General features: G+C 41.5%; 1 protein-coding gene across 2 annotated transcripts in view; it reads left to right on the top strand.

Moving 5' to 3' along the window:
* The window catches only part of LOC126235693 (G protein-activated inward rectifier potassium channel 3-like), a 113,163-nt gene that overhangs the window by 77,836 nt on the left and 14,387 nt on the right, over nt 1–20,940 (top strand). The window contains exon 5 of one of the 2 annotated variants that reach the window (XM_049944437.1): nt 12,873–12,998. The exons of the other annotated variant lie outside the window; for it this stretch is intronic. Within the exon in view, the coding sequence (XP_049800394.1) occupies nt 12,873–12,979 (107 nt within the window). The 3' untranslated portion in view covers nt 12,980–12,998. The remainder of the gene's footprint in view (nt 1–12,872; nt 12,999–20,940) is intronic. 2 annotated transcript variants of the gene reach the window in all.

Raw genomic sequence — 20,940 nt, forward strand, 5'->3', positions numbered from 1 at the left:
ATGATTTTGGTTTGTGGGGCACTCAATGGTGTAGTTATCAGCACCCATACAAACACCCAATTGCTTCACTTTTCAGTCTTGCCATTTTCCTGAATGATGACAGAGTGATGCGGACAACACAAACACCCACTCCCCAGGCAGAGAAAATCCCCAACCCAACTGCGAATCAAACCCGGGACCCCTTGATCCTGGGGCAGAAATGCTAGCTACTATACCACGAGCTGTGGATGCCTGGTTCAAGTCAATTACAGTAAAATAAAATTGACTCACACTAGGTAATGTTCTCATTTCTGCTACTCCTTTCAAAATGTTTTTATTTCAGTTGTCCACAACTGCATTGTATGTTGTTGTTGTTGTTGTTCATCTTGCCTGATATTTGGCTCCAAAGTACCTGACCCTCCAACAATGGTCATTGCTAAAACAATACATTCTATACTTAGGTGTGGAGAATGAATCGTTGTCAGTTCAAAAAATATATACAACAGTGGTACCTGACAGAAGGAAAATGATGAAAATTTACTGAACTTACTAGCTTATTATCTGATGGCATATTTAAAAATGGGCTGTGATAATTAAAATTATTTTTAGATGCTACCCCTTTCTCAACCTGCCCTCAGTTTTAGCAATGAAATGTCATTGAGATGTTCATCAGTCGATCTAGAACCTCAAACCCAAAAGATATGGATTCTACAATAATACTGCTCATTAGTAATTAATTTTACACCCAATCTCTTCCACTTTCCCATCCCCAATTAGAGATATTAGGCTTAACTCAAACTTCTCAGTGCCAGTACTTTGTTTTCTAGTTAATAAGTTCAAGTTATGCCACACCAGTGAGTTTATATGAAAATTACATGTAATCAAATCCCACAAAGGAAAGTGGGACTATCTCCTTGGATTGGGTTCCACCACGACCTGTGTCATCACCTACTCCAAACCCAAGCAACCCTGCAAGTGCTCCTGCTGTTGCAGATTCCTGCCTAATGCTGAGCAGTGTGGAGACACCATCAAGAGCTGCAAATGCACCAGGCAGCAAATCATAACCACTTGCAGTAGCGCCCAAGTGTTATCTACCAAGACGATCACTGCTCTGCCTCTGTGTCTGCCCAGAAATACCTACAAAGTTGACCTCACCTGAAACTGCAAAAAAGGTTGAATCTGTTGATCTTCTAGCTGAGGGTCCTGCTAAATCTACTTGATACTGAAGTTACTCTCCACAATATTCTTTCTTACAGAAGAAACTTAATCACTAAGGAAACAAGTGCAGTTAACAAACAACTAATGGGACTAAACACCTCATAAATTTCCATAGCAAAATGAACCAAACAACTGCATCCCTCTCCCCTGCCACAACATAAGGGGTTCATTTCCCACTCTCCATCTAATGATCAGCAATAGCAAATAACCTCTTAAGAAATTAAAACTGACTTTTCCTTTCTATACGTTGATGATTTCAACAACAAACATATCACTATTGCAGCACCTCTCACAACAAGAAAATAGACATAATGCAATAGCCATTGCAGAAGCTAAAGCTAGCTCCCAGCAGCTACGTCTGCAAGGCTTGATTTACTATCGCTCCACCGAAAACAACTACAGAGTTGATTGATTCACTATTACGCACAAAAAAAAGCCCTGCCCGTGCTAAAATTAAAGCTACAATCAAGACATTGTAGCTGTGAGGTTTAAAACCCCCTGCATAGCTCTGTCTACATTATCTCTACCTATGTTCCACCAGCAAGATCCACATTTGAATCCTTAAAGGTAACTTTAATACAACGGATACCAACTTTGGCAATCATATCACTAACACCGAAACTGTTGTGCTTGAGTGAGTCCTTGATGATGTCTCACTTGTCTGATTAATGAACTAATCACTCATGTTTATCAACCAAGAAGGTTGCCTGTTCCTGACCAAATCCTCTGCTCTGTTCCAATTGCTCACCTGTGCTCTCCTTGTTAAACAGCTAAAAGTGTTGGCAGTGATCAAATTCCCGCACTGTTTTCCACTACAGTGCTAGTACAACGTAAAACCAATAAATGGACAATTAAGATGATTAAGCAGTTCACCAAAATTGATTGGAATAAGTTAGTAAGTTCACTTAAGACAAAGCTTCTCAGCTATAGATACTGAAGCTACAAGTGTCTGAATCACTACAATAACAGAATCATAGAAACCTTTAATACAGCACCAGCAGAAGTGGTGCCTACTAGACTGTCAAATTATGAAAAGGGAACAATCCCTATTACAGTGTTTATTGACTTTCAAAATTGAGACAGACATTTAGTCATGGTTCATTTTCACATGTCAGATCTGTAACAAATATGATCCTATTTGAAACTGCATGCCCTTGGCTTCATACAGTCGGTAATTAGCTGATGATTTCGTGTTAACATGTCTGTTATAACTTGGTAAAGAACTGCATGCAATAAAAAACATTAGAGACAAATCAGTTTGTGGTGTTCAGGCAACATTATAAACCCATTCCTGCCTGTCTAATTCTCACCGATGAAAGTTGTTTGTCATCTAAAGTCACGTTACAATGTTAGAATATTGCTGATACATTAAGTTATTCCATTTTGTAGTAAGTTAGAACATAAAATATTAAATATCCCTAAACTGTGAGTTCATGAAGATAAGATGACAGCAAAATTTGTCCTCTGATTCTTGATACTGGAATAGTCCATTTGTGTAGACTTCAAGAATGAGGCATAAACAATTTGGAACATTATTAAATAAGAAACAAACAAAAATAGATACCCAAATAAACCTGAGCTGCCAGAACATGGCTCTGGCTGAAATTGTGACACTTTTAAATTACTGTTCACCACAGTCAATTATTATTTCTTCGCAGTGGCAGCAAATGTTGCATTCACTGACAGATTACCAAACACAGATGCATTATATTTAGTCGTGTAAACACTGCATACACTGCCAACAGATGAAATTCATTAGGTCATGACAAAGTGATTGTAAAAAAGTCACAGTTGTGTTTATTTACTGTTCTATTGTAAAAAAAAAGAGTCACAATTGTGTTTATTTTCTGTTGCTATTACAGTCAGTATAAAGCAATCACTCCAGTTCTGCAGTAACCATTGTCTAAAATGACTAAAAAGTATAATTCTCCTGCCTATGATGTTATTTCTAGCACAATGTTATGGATAAATCTTGTATTCACTTGATACAGTTATCCTTTAGCTATCTTTACAGTCAATGACTCGTGGCATATTTTCTGACAGGTTTAAATATCCTCTAGAAATATTCATCAATAAAACTGTAGATAGGCAGATCTCCTGATTACAGACCAATTTCACTCTATCATGTCTTTCCAAAAGTGTTTGAGAAAGTGATCTATGAGGAATATGGACTCTTTTTAACTCTGCAATTTAACTTTTCCGAAGGATTCTCCACCTTGTCAAAGTCCTATTATGGCATTAATAGCAACATCTCACATGGACAGTCTTACCTTCATAACAAAAAGCAGAGGATCTCATTGGCAGAAAGTGTCACATGGACAAAACTAGTCTCACAATGAGAGAAAACAACATTTGCAATCCCAGAAGTATTAGTACTGGTATTCCTCTCATTCTTAACCAGCATAATGAAAATCCAGTGATTTTAAAGGGTGATTCAAACTTCATAAATTGCTGAACAGGCCTACTAATCGTTCATAGCTAATAGTTTAATTATTAATTTCACAGTGACCCATGCTATAGAATATGAAGCAGGAAAAGTGATCTGCTAGCATCAGAAGTGGACATTAATGGGCATACTAAATGAAACAATGTGTAAAATTCCTTGCGGTCCAGTTGGATAACAAGTTAAAATGGAGTTAACTTATCATGAAGCCCAGTTCTGCATCTCTTATTCTGTTGACCTAAAGACAAATGTACTGATTTATTTTGCTTATTTTTACACAATGTTGTCTTCTGGAACAGTGCACCTAAAATAAACAGTGTTTATTCAGCAGAACACAGCAATAATAATATTATAAAAAATAAGTAATCATACAATTTTAGATGCATTTTAAAGGATCTTGGAATTCTTACATTCACTGTTTAATGGCTCTTGTTGATGAGAGCAAAAATCAGTTTTGATGCACTGTGATCTACACACTCACGATCAAAGACACAAAAATAATTTTCACATAGCCTTTGCTCCTTGTTTGGGGTTGAAAATGGAGTTATTTACTTTGATTCAAAGACATTCAACAAGCTTTCATCTAAAATAAAGTTCAAAAGAAAATTAAAAACATCTGATTAGCTACATAGCAAGTAGCAGCATTCACTGGAATGCTATACGACAAGTAGTAATGTATTGTAAACAGGGCTCTGTGTTTACGGATGTAGATACCTATTATCTTTGGAAACTACTGATGAAATCAAGTAAATATTTAGTTAGTAATATTAGACAAATTGTGGTTAGTTAGTTTAACTGAGGAGGTAGCAGCTTTCTTTCTCATTTACTTGATTAAATTTAGCTGGCACAAGCATGAGTCGTATAATGATTGTTTATTGTTAATACAGTACTCAGGTTAATTTTCTATGATTTATCTTTTGTTAATGTATACCTTGACTTGTTCCACATCCCTGAAGGTTTTCTTTGTTGATGGGATCTACACACACACACACACACACACACACAGAGAGAGAGAGAGAGAGAGAGAGAGAGAGAGAGAGAGAGAGAGAGAGAGAGAGTTTCAGAATATTTCAGTTCAGTCTGCTTCGTGCTAAAAATTCTTTGTTATGTCTTAAGTTCCAGGAAAAAATTCCAGAATATTTTTGCATTTGTTCACCCCTCGCTGTCGTACCTGATAGTACTCGAGGAACTTGCAACTTAATGAATGTGGACAGGATATGAAAATTACTTTAAAAAATAATAAAAAAACTGATGCTCTTCAATGATTACCAATAACTTAGTTTCACAAAAGCAAGAATTCCAGGATGATAACAATAAGCAGAAATGGAAAAAGGCAGTCGCTCATTTCAATATATCAAAATAAAAGCTTTCTTTTCAGTATAAAAATTAAATACAAATTTTCTTTTTAATATTGATGCCTTAGTTTTCGTTATTACTTATAAGTGAGATTATGTATAAAGAATTTTATTTTTATTTTATGTATAAAGAATTTTATGATATGTGGAACAAGTGAGAACTGTATCAGAATAATTTTATTAAGACTGCATTTTCTGTGACATATTGTCACCCAGATCTGGAATATGTATAGTATAAAGAAAAAAGGCAAAGTTTATATACAAGAAGCTGAAATTCTGAGTTCTCTAAACAAACATTTAAAAATAGATAAAAATTACTGCCTACCCCCCAGAGCTGTTCATTCATTCTTCAGGTGTGATCTTCTCATCTAAGAAAGCTAAGAAATAACCATTTTTCCTGCTTTTAAATATGTCCATCAGCTGTATATGGGATTTCGTTTTTTTTTAAGGTAAGTATTTGCCAGCCAATCTGTCTCCTAGTAATTTTTGATTTTTCAAGTGAATTTCCTTTTTGATAGAATGTTTTTACACACCAAGTCATCAAGGAGAAGCAACGTTACTCTGTATAACCCCAGTTCTGCTGCCTGTTAACCAGTCTGTAAAGAGTGTTCAAACGAAAAGGTTCGGAACATCGTAACAGCCAAACCAGATGAAATTTGCATATGCTGCTTTGGATAATATAGTGAGACAACTAGGGACATGAATGTAGTGTTGTCCCTCTCTCCCCCTAAAGAATTCCCCTCAGTAGGCAAGGATGCTCACTGTCATTTTTGACATACAAGGTTACTGAATTCCTTGAGCACAGTAAAATCATTAACAGTGACACATACTGTGAGACACTAAGCAGCCTACACAAGTCCATCAAGAGCAAACACCTGGGATGCTCATGGAGGGAGTGATTCCGCTCCATGATAATGCGCATCCTCACCTCTACAGTATCTCACAAAGTCTAACAGCCAAGTTCAAGTAGGAGCAGCTTGAGCCTTACAGCCTGACACATCGCACTACAACTTCCATGTGTTTGGTCCACTAAAACAACACCTCAAAGGAAAGTGTCTCAACTCAGATGATGAACTAAATTAGATTAGATTAGATTAATACTAGTTCCATGGATCATGAATACGATATTTCGTAATGATGTGGAACGAGGATACAATGGAATATTGGCTCCTGTCACAGCCACAGGAAGTCTCAGAGCAGGGGATCCTTCACCTTCTTCCACAGTGCAATAGTTGTGCTCAGACCTCTGGGGATTACTTTTACATAAAGTCTTCAATTATACCTGCAGTGTTGTTTTATACCTTATCTTTTGAACACCCCTCATACACACGTAAAAAATAGTTTTGCATCACCTCGGTTCTGAGAGTTCTCGAAACCTGTACGGAAAATTGGAATAGTGTTCAACATAAGCATCATTTTCTCACTTTTTATTGCTCATGAAAACCACACATTGCATGTTGTACCGCCATACAGCAAAACCTTCAGAGGTGGTGGTCCAGATTGCCATACACACCAGTACCTCTAGCACCCAGTAGCATGTCCTCTTGCATTGATGCATGCCTGTATTCATTGTGGCATACTATCCACAAGTTCATCAAGGCACTGTTGGTTCAGATTGTCCTACTCCTCAATGGCAATTCAGCGTAGATCCCTCAGAGTGGTTGGTGGGTCACGTCATCCATAAACAGCCCTTTACAATCCATCCCAGGCATGTTTGATGGGGTTCATGTCTGGAGAACATGCTGGTCACTCTAGTCATTCACAAGATATGCACAATGGGGGTGCGAATTGTCATCCATGAAGACAAATGCCTCGCCAATATGCTGCTGATATGGTTGCACTATCGGTGGGAGGATGGCATTCACATATCATACAGCCATTACGGCACCTTCCATGACCACCAGTGGCATACGTTGGCCCCACATAATGCCACCCCAAAACAGGAGGGAACCTCCACCTTGCTGCACTCACTGGACAGTATGTATAAGGTGTTCGGCCTGACCGGGTTGCCTCCAAACATGTCTCCGACGATTGTCTGCTTGAGGGCATATGGGACACTCATCGGTGATGAGAATGTGATGCCAATCCTGAGTGGTCCATTCGGCATGTTGTTGGGTCCATCTGTGCCACGCTGCATGGTGTCTTAGTCGCAAAGATGGACCTCACCGTGGATGCTGGGAGTGAAGTTGCACATCGTGCAGCCTATTGCGCACAGTTTGAGTTATAACATGACATCCTGTGGCTGCATGAAAAGCATCATTCATCATGGTGGCATTGCATCAGGGTTCTTCCGAGCCATAATCCGTAGGTAGCGGTCATCCACTGCAGTAGTAGCCCTTGGGTGGCCTGAGTGAGGCATGCCATTAAGTTCCTGTCTCTTTGTATCTCCTCCATGTCTGAAAAATATCACTTTGGTTCACTCCGAGATGCCTGGACACTTCCCTTGTTGAGAGCCCTTCGTGGCACAAAGTTATAATGCGGTCACGATCGAACTACAGTATTGACCGTCTAGGCATTGTTGAACTACAGACAGCATGAGATGTGTACCTCCTTCCTGGTGGAATGACTGGCACTGATTGGCTGTTGGTCCCCCTCCATCTAATAGGCGCTGCTCATAAATAGTTGTTTACATCTTTGGGCGGGTTTGGTGACATCTCTGAACAGCCAAAGAGACTATGTCTGTGATACAATATCCACAGTCAACATCTATCTTCAGGAATTCTGGGAACTGGGGTGATGCAAAACCTTTTTTGATGTGTGTACGTAGGTATTTAGATTATCAGAGAAATTTACTACAATGTGCATCATAGTTTTCTTGTCCACATTTTCACTACAAGTTGGGGTAAAGCTAAAGCCATAAGGGATTGTTGGCTGAGAGACAGTCAGCCACCTACTTTTTCTTTCTTTGTGCATTATGGCACCTTGTCTTTATGAGGAGCAAATGTTGTGTCTTAAGTGATAAGGGAGACAACCAGAGGAAAGCATGATTGGTTTAGACATCAGGAAAATGGACTGGGATGGATTATTTGCTTACATTGCATCATTTCCAGTGTAATCGCTTCTGGTGCACGTAGACCTGGGTGCACAGTACTAACTGAGCTCTTGCAAAGAAGACATGACATTTATATCCCTAATGAAAAGGTAAACAGTCAGGCTACATTCCCCTGGAGCCCAAAGCTTTCCACATTGAGGTGAAAGGCAAGATCAAGAAGAGCTTATCAACATGCTTTAGGGCAATCAGAGCACACTGCAAGGCTCCATAAATACTGGGAAATTAAGACATGCTACAAACATTGCTTCAGGAAGTTAAATGAATGGGAAGACTGAATACATTATTGACTGAGAAGCCTAAGGGACCTACTGTGATGTCCATAATTTGTAAACAGGGTGGCTCAGTGACAACTGGATGGAGGAGTCAGCAGAATATCTGCTAACCACCCTACTTCCAGATAATAACACAAACACAGATACTGATATACACACTCAACTTAGAAGTGACCTATTTAATCTACACTCCTGGAAATGGAAAAAAGAACACATTGACACCGGTGTGTCAGACCCACCATACTTGCTCCGGACACTGCGAGAGGGCTGTACAAGCAATGATCGCACGCACGGCACAGCGGACACACCAGGAACCGCGGTGTTGGCCGTCGAATGGCGCTAGCTGCGCAGCATTTGTGCACCGCCGCCGTCAGTGTCAGCCAGTTTGCCGTGGCATACGGAGCTCCATCGCAGTCTTTAACACTGGTAGCATCCCGCGACAGCGTGGACGTGAACCGTATGTGCCGTTGACGGACTTTGAGCGAGGGCGTATAGTGGGCATGCGGGAGGCCGGGTGGACGTACCGCCGAATTTCTCAACATGTGGGGCGTGAGGTCTCCACAGTACATCGATGTTGTCGCCAGTGGTCAGCGGAAGGTGCATGTGCCCGTCGACCTGGGACCGGACCGCAGCGATGCACGGATGCACGCCAAGACCGTAGGATCCTACGCAGTGCCGTAGGGGACCGCACCGCCACTTCCCAGCAAATTAGGGACACTGTTGCTCCTGGGGTATCGGCGAGGACCATTCGCAACCGTCTCCATGAAGCTGGGCTACGGTCCCGCACACCGTTAGGCCGTCTTCCGCTCACGCCCCAACATCGTGCAGCCCGCCTCCAGTGGTGTCGCGACAGGCGTGAATCGAGGGACGAATGGAGACGTGTCGTCTTCAGCGATGAGAGTCGCTTCTGCCTTGGTGCCAATGATGGTCGTATGCGTGTTTGGCGCCGTGCAGGTGAGCGCCACAATCAGGACTGCATACGACCGAGGCACACAGGGCCAACACCCGGCATCATGGTGTGGGGAGCGATCTCCTACACTGGCCGTACACCACTGGTGATCGTCGAGGGGACACTGAATAGTGCACGGTACATCCAAACCGTCATCGAACCCATCGTTCTACCATTCCTAGACCGGCAAGGGAACTTGCTGTTCCAACAGGACAATGCACGTCCGCATGTATCCCGTGCCACCCAACGTGCTCTAGAATGTGTAAGTCAACTACCCTGGCCCGCAAGATCTCCAGATCTGTCCCCCATTGAGCATGTTTGGGACTGGATGAAGCGTCGTCTCACGCAGTCTGCACGTCCGGCACGAACGCTGGTCCAACTGAGGCGCCAGGTGGAAATGGCATGGCAAGCCGTTCCACAGGACTACATCCAGCATCTCTACGATCGTCTCCATGGGAGAATAGCAGCCTGCATTGCTGCGAAAGGTGGATATACACTGTACTAGTGCCGACATTGTGCATGCTCTGTTGCCTGTGTCTATGTGCCTGTGGTTCTGTCAGTGTGATCATGTGATGTATCTGACCCCAGGAATGTGTCAATAAAGTTTCCCCTTCCTGGGACAATGAATTCACGGTGTTCTTATTTCAATTTCCAGGAGTGTATTTAATAAATATGACAATCAGATGTTTGTTATACATTTCACTCATGAAGAAGTTCCTATTGCTAGCAATTTCCGAGCTCAGAACTGGAGCCCTGAGGTCTTGCCGATGGTAGGTCCACTTGTAGTGCCATATCTGGCAGCATTTCTAAATGAGGCCATGCAGATAGGTAGGATTCCAACTATATAAAAAACCGCTAGAAAGGTAGCAATTAAAAAGAAAAAGAATGTAGACCCAGCTTCAATGAAAAGTTATAGATCTATTTTGTTATTAAATGTCTTGGTCAAAGTTCAGGAACATCTGTTCTGTGACCAATTGTAGGTGCACAGGGAGCTCTTGGGTCTAAATCAATATCAATATGGATTCAGAAAACAGAAGTCTATAGATGGTGTGGTTAATATAGCTCTTCATATTGTAGGAAATTCGACAACAGAGTATGCAGTCACACTAATAATTGACAATGCAGGCACATTCAGTAGCCTTTGGTGGACTGCATGTTTGCGCCCCTCCAAGCTCTCAGAGTCCCCAAATGTCTGTATGAGAGCTTTGTAGGTAATTATAGTGGATGTAGTGTCCAGTGGCTTGCAGGGCAAAGCAAGGTAATCAAAAAGATTACCAAAATGTGTTGTTGCACATGCAGGTGACATCCTAGTAGTTGTATCTTCAGACACCAGGGCGAGACTTGAAGAAAAGACGAAGGATGTGCTTGCTCAGATACAGGGACACAAGCTGACTACAGCTGTTCATAAAACCACATGCCTAATTCCGAGGGACTGATGACCCAGCAGTTTGGTGTCTTCCCCCACCCCTCAACCGACCAACCTAATTCTGAAGGGAAGACTTTCCCTTGCCAGAAACCTTTCGCCAAGGCTTGGCGGGGTCCCTGTAAAAAACAGTACTGTTTGTAGATAGTTAGGCATTTTTCTAGACAAGAAAATAAACTTTCTAGAACAGGTAAAATCTATTACTCAGAAAGCAGCTGAAATTATACATGAGAGTGTCTGTGGTGGCACTGATAACTATAAGTTACTGATGCATAGGGTTACGACAGATATAACCCTAATAAAAATTTCACGGGTATAACATGATTTCTTCAAGCTATACAAAGCTTGACAAAGAATTATTCACACAGTAGAATTTGAGGAAAAGATGTTGGATCATGTGAGAGAAAATTCATCAATAAGTATCTGTCACCATGCACATGAGATGCATACATCAAAGAACACAGTGTGGGGAGTGCTGGTGTTGTAGCAATTACACCTTTATGATGGAAAGCCCTTTGTAAGCAGCTTAAGTGAAGCCATACAAATTGCAGCTCTTGCAAGCCATAAGCTATAGTGACAAATTGCACCATCTGCATTTCTGCATTGATATGCAAAACCATCTTGAAAATGATGGGTTCCCAAGCAAATTAATATTCAATGGACAATGACACTTTTCATCTTTTGGGAAAAGTCACCTGACACATAACATGCATATGGATGAAGAGAATCCACATGCAAGTGCCTAATACATCTGGGATTCTGAGAAAGTTAACATGCACTACACCAGTCTATGGACTCTTCTTCTTCACTGAAAACACTGATAGTGGTATCACCTATTTCAACATGCTGCAATTGTGGCTCATGCGCCAAAGTAAAACAGATAGCAAGGGTTTTTTTCTTTCACCAAGATGGAGCCCCTCCACATTCCCACAAATGTGTAAGAGGTTACCTGAATGAGACTTTGCCATGTCTCTGGATAAGAATAAGAATAAGAATAAGAATCTTTATTAGCTGTTCAGTATTTTCTTATACAATGGGCTTCGTCAATAAGTTCAGTTACAGTATAAAGATGGTTACATTCTCTTAACAATGTATATATAAATCATGTGAAATTTAGTGTAGTTCAATAGCACACTTTTGGAATTTTATATATTATTAATTTTACAATAAAAAGGAAAACATTATACAGATTTATATTAAGCAGGGAGTATTCATGTTGATGACACTATGTCATTATCATATACATGTTGATAACACTATGTCATTATCCTAAGCTATTGATACAAATTTAGGTCCTACTACAGGCAGAGGTACCTTTCTCTATGTTAAAACAGCAAATCTGCCATATTACAATCTTTAAATTCATCAACTGAGTAAAATGCTTTACCTTTGAGCCATTGACCCAATGTTGTCTTAAATTTACTTTTAGATACTGTTTGTACAATTTTAGGGAGCATATTAAACAGTTTGGGGCCTACATATTTATAACTATTAGTATTATGGATAGACTGTGCTGCAGTCACTGACCTGCCACCACTTGAGTGGCCACCACTAACTTGCAATTTTTTTGTTGTGTAGTTGCATCAAGGATAGGATTTTGTACCACTCCTACCACAGAACTTAGAAGACTTGCAGCAGTTGTTCTTACCATCACTCCTGATATGCTGGGTTGGATATGAGCAGAACAGGACTATTTATTAGATATGTGTCATGTGATGAAGGGTATACACATGGAACACTTATAAACTTTGTTAAAAAGAAGATACTTTGAGTGTTTGTTTTTCATGAACTGAAGCACCTGTCATGTTGTTCTTGGTCATTTTTTGAGGTTTTCCACATAAAATGACTCTGTACAAACGTTTGTAGAATCTGCATCTCAAACATACATTGATCTTAATATGTTTACAAAACGTGAAACACAACATATTATATTTCTTCATCATATTAACACTGTTTCAAGTTGCTTACTGTGGTTATATAAAGTGTAAATTGCTTTCTGCTTACTTAAAAATTTAAATGCAGTTAATGTAGCATTTAATAGTGCATCAAGTTTCAGATTGTACTTATGTTTGTAACTTTGTGTTCCTGTGTATGTACTGTCCTGCTTATGCACTCAAGTAAGTTATGTTGCTCTTCCATCACTAATGTGTGTTTTGTGTATTACTGTTTGTTTGGCAACAGATAATGCGTTGAGTGTGCCTATGAATCCTTCCCTTCGCCGGGTCACCAGTGAGCCTAATACTGTGCACAGCCCTGCTGACATCAGAGAACAGTTGCTTTCACTGTAGCATACTTAGTTTGAACAAGGTGTGTGTCAATATGTCTGTTCCACTTGTAGAGTTATTCTTTGTATGCATAAAAAATACTCGCATACTAAAACCACTATTTACTTTTTGATAATGTAATTTATTTAATTGTGATAACAAAGGGGTTGATAACAAAGTAATAAATTACCAAGCCATCAGCTGTGTCATAGGTAAAGTAAATTAGCACTTAACCCTTTTTTCATGTAGATGAGTGGTGAGTGTTAGATGTTCATTACCAAGCAAGGTAAGTACACACAGGGCAAAAAAGTTACAGTCTCTCTATTGCAGCTCCAACATGAGTCACTGGCTTACATAGTTTTTGCAACCATTACAGTTTTCTATGCCTCTTATCTTTGAGACAAGGCCTCAGACTAGTATGGTTCCTATATGCTCTTGGAAAGCGCCTAAGGTCACTCGACACCAACCTCATCAGCATATATGCTGACTCTAGATAAGTCCATTAATGCCATAAAAATTGTTATTAAAAACTCCAGACTTCCATGGTTTCTGCAGCGAATAATTCATAAATAAGTAAATAAACTGAATTTTATAAAATGGGATAAAATAATAACGCACAATGTCACATACAATTATGAACATCATTTATTCTAATTCCATCTATAATGTGTGTAGTCTCACACACACACACACACACACACACACACACACACACACACACACACACATACACAATAATTTTAAGCATGAAGAATTACAGCATAACTTAAATAACAGTGGAAGAAGTCAAAATATGGACCTGCACTCACAACATTGTAGGTGTTATGGGTTTTTGCTAGCCTAGCATATGCCATGTTAATTGTATGGCCAGTTATTGTGTCATTGATTGACCTCCTTTGATCATACTTGCTTAGGTTTTCTTTAATAAAGACAAGGCCCTTATAGACTCATGGGCTAGACACCATCATTATATTAACCTGTTTAAAATAATTTCTAAATAGTTCTCATGGGCTAAATCCTGCAGTGCATCTTATAGCCTCCTTTTGCCATTAAACATTAATTTTGAGTCTAAAGAGTTACAACATAATTTAGATGGCAGTGAAAGAGTTCATAATATGTATATAACAGGAGTTCTGTACTGACACGTCCCCTCAGCTTTTATAGCAAGTAGTTGAGATGTTAGTCTGCCATAGACTTTCCCATGTGGGTATCCAAGCTAATATAAAATAGTTAAAATCCTTTGGTTTGACTGTTTTCTTATAATGACTGGAACCATTAGACTGAACATAATATCTTGAGTTTTACTGTCACTTTTATATAGTACATTAGCCTGAAATATTTATCCATTGCTATCAGCGTACTGTGATGTACATTTTTAAGCTTGGTACTGCACGTAATGAGTGTTGTGTCATGTGCATACTGCTCTGTATAACATGGTACAGTTGAGGATAATCATTCATATAAATTATCACCAGAAACATCAAATAACGGCTCTCTGAAGTACATCCTTTGCAAATGAAAGAGAATCTCTTGTGATTATTTATCTTCAGTAACTGTTTCCTGTTTCAAATAAGTCTGCATTAAGGCATTTTAAGCATAGAGCATTCTCCCCTACTCTATACTGGTATTTTTGGTCAGAGACTACATCAAATGCCTTCCTTGGATCCAATGGCATTGCACAGATTACCTCTTTATTTTCAAAACAACTGTGTACTTTTACAATTACACAGCTCAACTGCTTTGACTGTAGAAAGGATGGTCCTCCATCTATTACATTGTGATGAGCTAATTGTAAGTATATTATTAGATTTAAAATATTGGTTCATTTATTTATGTAATCATCTCCAATATTATAGGTATATGTGAAATAGATTGATAATTATCCAGAGATGGCATGCCTGTTTTCTTAAGAATTTGTTTAGCTACAGATATTTTCAAACATTCTGGATAATTGTCTTCATTTAATATTTTATTAATTATTTTAATCAGTTGATCTACTTATTATTTTTAGTGCATTTTATAATATTATTTGAGGGGCCATAGTAATTCTTTACTCTAGATTTTCTGAACTTAGCTACTGAGTCATTGAAGAACTTCTACAGTATGCAAGTCCAGCAAAAGCTATCTCTTAGTATATTGTTTGTGGCTGGTAGTGGTGCCTCTCACTTACTTACATCTTTAATGACTTTGTCATCTGAGAGTGGACTGTCCAAATGTGTTTCTTTTATGTTTATTTTTATAGATCACTTGCTACGCATTTTGCTGCCTGGATTGGAGATCTATTTCACAAACATTTCCTTGTTAGCATTGCTATACTTAGACCTATAATGATATAATAGTCTTATGAATCCTATTTTACTTAGTTGTGAGGTGAACTCCTTCTTTACATTTTGTGGTTTAGTACAGCAGCTTTGCTTGAATAATTCCCTGTAACTTTTAGGATGTAAGAATTTTTTGTTTGATTAATTAACATCTATATTGTGGGTTATTATTTTATTCCATTTTATCGAATTCAGTTCATTTATATACGAATCATTGATTTCAGAATTAGTCTGGAATTTTTAGTAATAATTTTTATGGCTTTATGGACTTGTCCAAAGTCAGTGTAAATGTATAGGAACCACTCATAGTCCAAGGCCTTGTCTTGAAGATATAGGCCCACAGAAAACTGCAATGATTACAAAAACAATTTAGGTCAGTGACGCATGTGGTTTTGGCTCCAGTTCATAAACAGCATTACAATTCAGAGCTCTTTTTGTATCATGAAGGTAATGCAAAGAGAGGGGCCAATGAAGTTTGCAACATGTTGTTCAGACTCATAAATGACTCTTATCTTCAACAGTAAAAAATTTCTTTATCTTTCCTCTGATGGTTGTCTTGGACAAAACTGCAACCACGCAATGATTTGATTTTGTCTTGGGTCTCATTGACTGAGGGCACTTCAACAAGATAATGCATTACTCTTCTATTAGAGACTATTCCTTTCTTCCCAGATGTTGAGATTCTGGTTCAATACAGAAGTAAAACTAAAGAAAAATGACAATATATATAGGTCAGAAAAGTATAAAGTCATAATCATTTGCTGACTTACTAGTGATAAAATTAAAAACTCACAAGTATTTTTTTTAAAATGGATGGAAAAGCCAAGTGTAAGAAATGTTTTTTAACCAAATAATCGCTAGGGATGCCATTGCTGACTAAAAAAGTTAAAATTTTTCCTAGTAAATGATGGGAATTGTAACTGTTAACCTGTTCATTTCAAAGTACCACTTGCACCCTACATCTTCAATTATTTATAGGATATATTCCAGTGTGTGTCTTCCCTTACATAAAAACCCTCTACAGATCCCTCTAGAACCATATAAGTTATTCCCCGATGTCTTCCCCCGTGTCATATCATTATGCCCTTTGTTCTTGTCAGTGTTTGCCATATGTTGCTTTATTTGCCAATTCTGTGGCCAACCTGATCTTTCCTTACTTTTTCAGTCAACATAATTTTCAACATCCTTCTATAGTGGCACATCTCAAATGCTTTGATTCTTTTCTTTCCCAGTTTTTCCACATCATACAGTGTGTGTATATTCTCAGACATTTCTTACAATGCTTGATATTACCAGACGTCTCTTGGCCAGAAATGTCCTCATTGCCTGTGCTAAACCGCTTCTTATGTCCTTGCTTCATCTGTCACGTTATTTTGTGTTGTGCTGTATGAAAATAGACTCACGGGCACAACGGTGGGTTCTTTGGTTTGCTCTGGGAGGAGGTTGAGTGGAAATACAACACACAAAATATTAGTTCACTTTATTATACTATAGAGATGAAGATTTACTTAACTTTGTACAATTCACTTCCACAGGAGTGTTCTGAGTAGTTAGAACTATCTCTGAATATTAAAATATCACTTGATATGGACAAATGTACAAGACTCGTCACTTGAAGAATATCTAACAATGTTCACCTTTGCATTATGCCTAAGATATTAATAACTGGTGGTCTACCTAAGACAAATGACATTGTATTGATTGTTGACTGCAAACTGGGCCAAGCATTCTTCTGCTCTGCAATAAGTAGATCATTGATAGCAGCGGCATAGTGATGCCGTAGGAGGTGTGGCTACACTGGCGTTGCTCATCTGGCGATGCAGCATGCGAAGACTATACTCTTCTGTGGCTTCATTCCAAAGTACCCACCTTGCTCTGGTACTCCATTCTTTGGACAACACTACATTCCCACGCCCCCCCCCCCCCCCCCGATGATGGCAGCTCTCTAACTGCACCCCGGTATCCACCTTGTGGGTGACCTGGAACACAGGCTGAAAAACCAGTCACAGGCTGCATGCCCACGTACAGAGGAGCAGGTGCTGTGGTCAGTTGAACACCAAACTGACCTTCTGGTGTGGTACGATGACCTGGTTCAGGCTGTGAGATTGGTGCCGACATTGGTGGCGATGGGATGGCGTCCTTCGTGGGTGCCACAGTGGATGTACCAGTCATGAATGGCAGAAAGATGGAAGTGACAACTGGTGTGGACCACAGTGACATGCTTGGTCCATGGACAAACATGCTGTGCCAGAATCAATGACATACTCATAAGTGCACCGCGGCAGGTTTTGGCGGTGCTGCAATAGTCCTGCAGAGCCTTAGATGATGTAAAAAGAACATCCAGTGGCTTTTGTAATTACTCCATGCTCCCAGCACTGTTCCTTTCAAAGAACTTTGTAGAAGACTTCATCCTGCGGCTGAAATGTTGTCTGACCTTGCAGAACAGATTGCTATCGTGGCAGCCACAGAAGACGCAAGAGGATACAGTGACTATAACCATATAACAATACCACTGGCAACTTCTTGTTAGGCAGCAAGAGGTGTTTAAACGACATGAAAATTTTTGGTGCCTGTTCCCTTGTGCAGGAGGCATGGAATTTCTCCATGTGACTTTTGAATGTACGAGAGAACCATTCAGCTTCACCATTAGACCGTGGATCAAAAGCTGCAGTTGTCACATAGTGTATGCCATTTGCAGCACATGACTTTTGGAAATTGGTTGACATGCACTGTGGTCTATTGTCTGAAACAATGACCTCTGGAAGACCTTTAAGACAAAAAAAGGAAGACAAATCTGAAACAGTACTTGCAGTAGTTTTGGATGTCATGGACAACATAAGGGAAGTTATTATAAGTGTCTGCCACTAACAGGCATTGTGTGTTCCAGAACGGACCTACAAACTCATATGAATCTGTTGCCACAATCCAAACAGACATGGCTGTTATAACCTTTAATCCTAATAAATTGCGTGGATATACAACGTAGAGCAATAGCGACTTACATTCTACCAACTCCGAATCTGTCACTCAACTGCCGTGCCGTGACATGCGCCGTGACATGCGGCCGAGCTGCGGAGCGCCTCTATCGCCGAGTTCGCGTACTGACGTAGCGGCACTTTTAAATCTCGTGGCACTGTCACAACACTTTTCCCCCCTTGAAAAAAAAAACCCTCACTTCCTTGGAGACACGGACAGTGCGGACACATCCATGGCCTCTTGGGAGGCCCCGAGAAGATCCCACAGAGAAACACGAGAGTATGGTCGAAAATGCCCAGGATGGAAGCTTGCGCGTGGAACGTGCCTCCTGGACGAGATGATGGGTGAAAACTTCGAAGCAGCATCCATAGGTGTCGTGGACCTGGGGGTGTGCTCCAGCAAGATGGGTCCCGGAGAAGGTGGCGTCACGACTGGGGCCGGTTCCGGCGTACTCGGAAGCGGTAGCGATGTCGGCTGCAGCAACATGCACGGAAGATCGGCAGCAGCGACAGGACTGGCTTCTCGGGCTGGTGGAGGCGAAAGAAGGGGCGGTGGCCCCGGTGTGGCCACCACTCGTGGGCGCATCTGGTCATAATGGCAAACAACCGTGCCGTCGTCCATACGTATTTCACAAAGCCGGCGGCTGCGAAGAGCCTCGACCACCCCTGGAATCCATTTAGGGCGAGATCCATACCCCCGTGCCCACACGTCGGCGCCCACCGAGTATTTTCCCACACTAGGGGACACAGTACAAGGCCTGACAGGGTGAAGCAGGTGCAGTAGAGTGTGCGGTTGGCGGCCATGCAAGAGTTCAGCAGGGCTGCGATCACCCAGAGGCGTGAAGCGATAAGAACTCAGAAATTGCAACAGAGCGTCATCTGTGGAAAAATCACTAAGGAATTTTTTCATCTGGCTTTTGAAAGTGCGGACAAGGCGCTCGACCTCCCCATTCGATTGCGGATGGTAGGGCGGTACTGTAACATGATGAATCCCTTGTCCAGTACAAAAATCATGGAAGGCCTGCGAAGAGAACTGAGGGCCATTGTCCGTGACAATCGTGGATGGAAGACCTTCTAGCAGCAAAGATTTTGGACAAAGCCAGCGTCATCGCTGCAGTGGTGGGCGACGGACATCGAACAACAAACGGAAACTTCGAGAAGGCGTCAATCAACAGTAGCCAATAAGTGCCGAGGAAGGGGCCGGCAAAGTCAGCGTGCACCCGTTCCCATGGCTGCGCCGGATCAGGCCACGGAGAGGGCATTGTACGGGGTGCCGCCAGTTGTTGAGCACACTGACCACACGCAGCGACCATGTGGGCGATGTCCGAATCAATACCGGGCCAATAAACGTGCCCGCGGGCCAGGGACTTAGTCCGAGAAATCCCCCAATGGCCTTCATGCAACAGTTTGAGAACATCTTTGCGAAGAGAGGCTGGCACCACGACCTGAGGAGATGCGCCATCCATGGCCAGAAGAACAACACCCTCACGAACAGACAGATGAAGGCACAAGGCATGGTAGTTGCGAAGGGGATCCAATGCCCGGCCCTTGGTCCTGTCCGGCCAACCCCGTTGAACAAAACCGATCACCTGACGCAGGACCGGGTCCCGCGCAGTAGCCAACGCGACCTGCGAACCTGTAAGTGGAAAACCCTCGACCGCATGACGTTCTTCCTCATCAATGTGGAAACAGAGTAGTTCATCTCGATCGAAAACCGGGTCGGGGCCCATCGGCAAACGCGACAACGCGTGAGCGTTGGCGTGCTGGGCCGTGGGGCGATAGTGAATCTCATAGTGAAAATGAGACAAGTATAAGGCCCAACGTTGCAGGCGGTGAGTTGCCTTATCCGGAAGCGACGCCGAGGGGCTGAACAGAGACCAGCGGCTTGTGGTCGGTGATGAGGTGAAACTTAGAACCATACAAAAAAACCCTGAACTTTTTTAGAGCATAAATGATAGCGAGCGCCTCCTTTTCGATTTGAGAGTAATGCCGTTGGGCATCGTTGAGGGTCTTGGAAGCGTAGGCGATGGGTCGTTCCGACCCATCCTCATACCGATGGGCGAGAACAGCCCCTAGGCCATACTGTGACGCGTCAGTCGCCAGAACCAAGTGCTGACCCGGACGGAATGTGGCAAGACAAGGTGCCGACTGCAAATGAGCCTTCAGGCAGACAAAAGCCTGCTCACACTCGTCGGACCAACAGAAAGGAATGTTTTTGCGTAACAGCTGATGCAGAGGATGAGCCACCGCCACCACGGATGGAATGAATTTGTGATAATAAGCAATCTTGCCTAGAAACGCCTGAAGTTCTTTGACCGTAGACGGCCGGGGTAGAGCGGTAATGGCCGCAACGTGCTGTCGTAGAGGACGTATACCCTCACGGGACAAGTGGAAACCAAGATACACAATGGAGGGTTGGAAGAACTGTGACTTGTCCAGATTGCACTTCAACCCAGCTGAATACAGAACCCGAAACAGTGAACACAAATTGCGAAGGTGCTCCTCAGTGGAGGCCCCCGTGACAACAATGTCATCCAGGTAGTTGATGCAGCCAGGAACGGAAGCCGTGAGCTGTTCCAAAAACCGCTACAAAATGGCCGGCGTGCTAGCGACGCCAAATGGTAACCGCTGGTACTGATACAACCCACAAGGAGTGTTGATGACGAGAAAGTCCTTGGAAGACGCATCC

This window comes from Schistocerca nitens, chromosome 2 (assembly GCF_023898315.1).
Source record: "Schistocerca nitens isolate TAMUIC-IGC-003100 chromosome 2, iqSchNite1.1, whole genome shotgun sequence".
NCBI lineage: Eukaryota > Metazoa > Arthropoda > Insecta > Orthoptera > Acrididae > Schistocerca > Schistocerca nitens.